The 6,000-nt window shown below is 29.9% G+C and overlaps 1 protein-coding gene across 1 annotated transcript in view; it reads right to left on the bottom strand.

The window, feature by feature from the left end:
• Positions 1-2,031: 2,031 nt before the first annotated feature.
• LOC139515791 (dihydroxyacetone phosphate acyltransferase-like) overlaps positions 2,032-6,000 on the bottom strand; it is a 54,318-nt gene continuing 50,349 nt past the window's right edge. The window contains exons 12-14 of the mRNA XM_071305486.1: positions 5,278-5,489; positions 4,416-4,477; positions 2,032-3,728 (exon numbers count right to left, since the gene is read on the bottom strand). Of these exons, the coding sequence (XP_071161587.1) occupies positions 3,646-3,728; positions 4,416-4,477; positions 5,278-5,489 (357 nt within the window). The 3' untranslated portion in view covers positions 2,032-3,645. The remainder of the gene's footprint in view (positions 3,729-4,415; positions 4,478-5,277; positions 5,490-6,000) is intronic.

Below are 6,000 nucleotides of genomic sequence, written 5' to 3'. Positions count from 1 at the left end.
TGTTCATCCTTAATATTGAAATGTAAGTTGTATTTTATGATAATACATAACATATATAAAGGTTGAGGATGAACACTTTCATTTTTGACAAAAACCATCTGAAAATTGACATTTTTTGGCATATTTGGTAGATTTTTCATATTTGAGCTTGAATCGGATCGTTTTTTATGACTAAATAAGTTAAAAATTGTCACATAAACTAACTGATTCAAATGAAATAGACACTTAAGTGTTTAAAAAGTGGTCAAAATCTTTCGTCTGATGAACCTAAAATTTGAGGCCAAAATCAATCCTTATCGGACCTACTCCTTTCTAATTAACGTACAATACAACACTTTCATATAAAAAATCATAGCCGTACTTTGACAGTAAAACAATCATTTAATTCAAGACAAGCATTTCTTCATTCAAATATATTATCATGCAAAATGGTATGAAATCAAGTTACATTTTTTTAATGTGTATAAAGTATGAATGATAATAAATTAAATGGATTTCAATTATTTTACATGGAAGTACTATAATTGCAAAACACCAGAACTTCCTTCTTTTTCTTTACATATGTACTGTTTATATATAGCTTAACAGCTGTAAAGTTGATATACAGCTTTACATATGTACTGTTTATATATAGCTTAACAGCTGTACAGTTGATATACAGCTTTACATATGTACTGTTTATATATATAGCTTAACAGCTGTACAGTTGATATACAGCTTTACATATGTACTGTTTATATATAGCTTAACAGCTGTACAGTTGATATACAGCTTTACATATGTACTGTTTATATATATAGCTTAACAGCTGTACAGTTGATATACAGCTTTACATATGTACTGTTTAAAAATAGCTTAACAGCTGTACAGTTGATATACAGCTTTACATATGTACTGTTTATATATAGCTCAACAGCTGTACAGTTGATATACAGCTTTACATATGTACTGTTTATATATAGCTCAACAGCTGTACAGTTGATATACAGCTTTACATATGTACTGTTTATATACAGCTTTACAGCTATACAGTTTATGTAAAGCTTTACAGCTGTACATTTGATATGCATCTTTAGAACTGTACATCAAGATAACTTGTACTAAACTAGCTGTGTACAAAAATAAACCATTACATTTTAAAACATGTTTTTCTTTATTTGCAATATACAATGATAAACAAATAAATCATTTTATATCTACATGTAATGATTGTCAAAGTATTGCAAGAAAATAAGAACTAGTATATACTATCATGTAAAGCATTTCAATTCAACACAAATACATTTGTAATATCAAACCATTCTGCTGCAAATTATTACATATATTAAAATAAGTGTTCAAATACTGTAACTTTAAATGAAATGTTAGCTTTGGTAAGATAAAACCAACTAACATAGCTACAATTTGTCAAAACATAAGTTTATATTAAACATATTTTATTGTCCAAAATCATTGACAATAGGATTAGACACAAGTTTGCAACAGAAAACGACTTCTCCTTTACATACAAATAATAAATAACCGAACAAAATAATAATATCATAAACAATAGTGATATTAATATGGAGACATGAAATTAACAAGAATTTAAACAACATGGCAAAACATAAGAATGGTATCATTTAAATTATATTTAAAAAAATAGTTTACAGCTTTATGTAAAACAGTACTGATCTAAACAAATCTAGCTACATGTTAACTTTAAATTTGAAGAGTCGACCAGTATTTCAGGTCAATAATGAACCGTTGCACTTGTAAAACTGCACTTCTTAACAGTAAAGTGACATTGAATGACTACTTTTGGTATAAAGCTGGATAACAGCAACTCACAATATGATGATTTAAACCAGTGAGACATCATAGATTAACCCTGCTTGAGAATTTGTCTACCATCCCTGAATTTAGCAGTAAATGATGAAATCCTAGCAAAACATCAACAAACCAAACAATAAAATCAAAATGATTCTCGGTTTTGCCATCTTTAACACCTTTAAAATATTTAACATCAAAAGACTTAGATTAAAAACAGTGTTTTTTGTTTTTTTTTAAGTTTAATGATAACTAGGAAATATTTACATCTTGAATGGATCAATATTTTTATTACAGTGTAATTTTAAAACATCACACAAACTTTTGAATGCAGAAGCTGAGAAAATTTCATCCTCAGAAATTACAATTTTAAGTGAATCCTCCTTATCATAAAATCTTTGAAAACAGGAAACTGGAAAATTAGTCAAATGTAAATCTATCAAAAAATAGGAAATGAAAAGATAATAATACTTCTAGCCAAAATCTATAAGATTTTCTCATTATTTTCCAAAAACAGGAAATAAAAAATTATGTCAAATGTAATGCAAATGTAAAAACGACTACAAGTGAATTTCATAAAACAAAACTCAACTGGAACATAGCAATCATAAAAAACAAAGTTTCTACTGATAATTATGTTGGCAAAAAAGTGTAGACACACTTATTATATATTATCACAGACAAGCTTCAACAAAAATGTACAAGTATTTAACCTTATTTACAATGAATATTACTGTGCATCAAGAAAAGGAAGTATTGATACTGTGTGACATTCATCTTACTTCCATTCCCTACTTACATAGAATTCTTAATTAATTTTAATCTTTTTTAACCTCAGGCAATTTAATAATATACTTCTTTTTATACCTGTTTACTTGTTAGAGACCTTAAGTGATCTGTACAGTGGAAATTTAAATGAAGATTTCATTTTTTTTTTGGATTATTTAGTAATTAAGATAATTGTGAAAAAATCCCCAGACATAAATTAGATCTTTATAAAAATCAAAATAAATAGTAGAAAAACACAAAAATAATACCTTGTGTTCCGGTTTGGAGTAAGAATTGAAAAATTCAAATTCAAAATAAACCTAAAAGCCATTTTTTTGTTGTTGCAGGTGTACTAGAATCCCTATATTCACCATTACAGTGACTTGACTGTTAGTGTTGCTCTCCAACAATTGCAACTCATTCAAAATTTTGACCAAATTGCAATTTGTTTTATATAATCAAATTGTTCTACTGGTCAGTTTAAACATTTTCATAGCAATTCAAAATAACAAGTTCACCTTAAGCATTGTTATGACTATAATATACTTATACAAACTGATAGACTAATTTTGTCACAACATCATTTAAGTGGAGTTTTAAAAAGTCTTATAGGATTGTAAGTATGTTTTATTTTATCACCTTGCACTTTCATATTATGACTGAATAATATTCTGACCAGTTGAACAATTTGGTTTATTAAAAACAAATTGCAATTTGGTCAAAATTTTGAATGAGTTGCAATTAGTGGAGAGCAACACTAACTGTCAAGTCACTGTAACTTGGTTAAATATTACAATATAGGCACCAGATATAATTATAATTGTTGTTTTACGTCAGTGTCTTGATGCCAATATTGAAGATCTAAGAATAATCACATGTGGTGGATATTCATATCATTATAACTGTCTACTAATCAAAACTGTTTTGGACAATGAACAGACGTTGATTATTCCTTGACATTGATTGTGACAGATTTGGATGACACACATATATTTGCCTTTAAATGACTATAACTTGGCATTTATGGTGACTGTTTTGAATGACGAACAGACAATGATTTTTGTATATTTATAACTTGGCATTTATGGTGACTGTTTTGGATGACACATTGATGATGGCCTCTGGAATATGGGGAACATCTATATATTTCTCTGAAAAATAAATAAAATTGATACTATTCATTAAGAAACTTCTAATTTCATAATTGAATTTTAAAACATTAAGCCACATAATCTTTTTTAATACTTATTTTGAAATAATATGGGATTTGAGAGTTTTTAACTTCTTAAAATTGCAAAGAAATATTTAAATTTGCAACAACAAAAAATGCATTTGAAAACTTTTATCAATATGACAAATAGCCTCTGCATGCACCTTACCACGTTGGTATGTGCAAATGACAAAATCCTTAGATTTATATGTGTAACTATATATATAAAGTGCCTAGAAAATCAACCTAACGATGTTAGAGTAGATTTGATTCGTAACTTCCTCCCTGGTGCCGGGGCTGGAACCTGTACTTTTTTATTCTAACTTCTACGACAACACCGCCTAGCATTGCGCAGAGACCTTATCCCCTCCTCTAACTCTAGCTTATAAAAATAAGCTTTCGTTTCGGGAGGTGTTACCTTGTCGTAGATATAGAATGCAAGTTAAATGAAGTTGTCATCTAGTTTTCTGACTATTATTGCTGCCCCTCCTTTTATCTCTTCTCAAACTAGACAAACTGCACTCCCCTATTCTTTTTAATGAAATATACAAAATTTAAAACAGCATAGGTACCTTAGATAAAGTTAAAATATGATTGGAATATCCCCAGTGATTAAATTCTATCTTACCTATTTCTGAACAAACAGCTGTAAGTTTGACTGTGTTTGGGAACATGTATGTCTGGTTATCTCTGAAATTTAAATAGGAATAATAGAAAATGTACAAATCACTGTAAATCGGACAGTTTGATAAATATCACATACTGTACTATGTAATATTTCACACCTTTGTCCTTTTGACTTTATAGATGGTTGTCTTATTGGCAATAACACAACATATTCTTATTTCTATATGCCAAGAATTAATGTTAAAACATTGATTTAAAAAGCCTAGGATAGTCAAGTAGTTATCAAAGTTACCAGGATTATAATTTAGCACGCCAGATGCATGTTTCCTCTACATAAGACTCATCAGTGACGCTCATATCAAAATATTTATAAAGCCAAACAAGTTGAACAGCATTGAGGATCCAAAATTCCAAAAAGTTGTGCCAAATACGGCTACGGTAATCAAGATGTCTTATAGCTATGACCATCAGCTAGAGATGTTGTTTAATTACCGTTAGCCATTAAATGTATCATTGTAAATATACAGCTACAAGTGTTGTTGTCAATGTAGCGGTATTTGATTTTTTAAACTGACAACCATGCATACCATCTGGTATCCACTAAAGGGAACTCTACCAGCACAAAACATAGGTGGCGTTGGTTCAGCAGCTCTTTATTTACATTATTAATATAATGTAATAAAACTGAGAATGGAAATGGGAAATGTGTCAAAGAGACAAAAACCCGACCAAAGAGCAGACAACCGCCGAAGGCCACCAATGGGTCTTCAATGCAGCGAGAAACTCCCACACCCGGCAGCGTACTTCAGCTGGCCCCTCAAAAAATTTATACTAGTAATATATGAAGCAATTGCACTATTTACCTTTTTTCTTTCCTGACTGCACCCATTTGATGTAAGGAGTTTATTCCATTACTGAGTAGATCTAAGGACAGAACTTCCAGATGTCTGATCTGTCCCTCCCTCAATAGCCTTGACCCCAGAATCTGTGATTCCTTAGTGATTGACTTCGGAGGCTTGGCTAACGGTTTCCCATGAGCATCATTGTGCATTGACAACATATATTTACAGGCAATCTGTAAAATATGAAAAACACAAACATTAAGTCAGGCAATCTGTAAAATATGAAATAAATTAACATTAAGTCAGGCGATCTGTAAAATATGGTCAACATAAACAATAAGTATTTGTCTATAAACATGTGAAATATTTTGCATTCGGAAAAATTAAGTAATGTCCGTAACTCAGGTAAAGTAATTTAAATAAATGATGAACAGTAAAAAAGAACAGTTAAACCAAAATGATTGCAAGATGCCTTAGATGAAAAAGTACCCTATCAACAAAGGAGTAGGTCCAGTAAGACCCCTTTTTGGCCCCAAAATATAGCAGTTTTACAAAATTGTTAAAATGTAAACCTCAAGTTATTCATTGGACAGTAAAATGCTTCTGCTACATAAATTTGGGCTGATTTTGACAATACAATGCACATATATCGGGTACTAGAACCATTAAGTCATGCTAAATTACTGAAATCTTCACAATTCTAGCATTTTTGTTAAATTTTAGACGGTTTTTGTGTAAAACGAA

This window comes from Mytilus edulis, chromosome 3, assembly GCF_963676685.1.
Source record: "Mytilus edulis chromosome 3, xbMytEdul2.2, whole genome shotgun sequence".
NCBI lineage: Eukaryota > Metazoa > Mollusca > Bivalvia > Mytilida > Mytilidae > Mytilus > Mytilus edulis.
The sequence above is the reverse complement of the archived record's forward strand: the minus strand, read 5'-3'. Positions and strand labels throughout refer to the sequence as shown.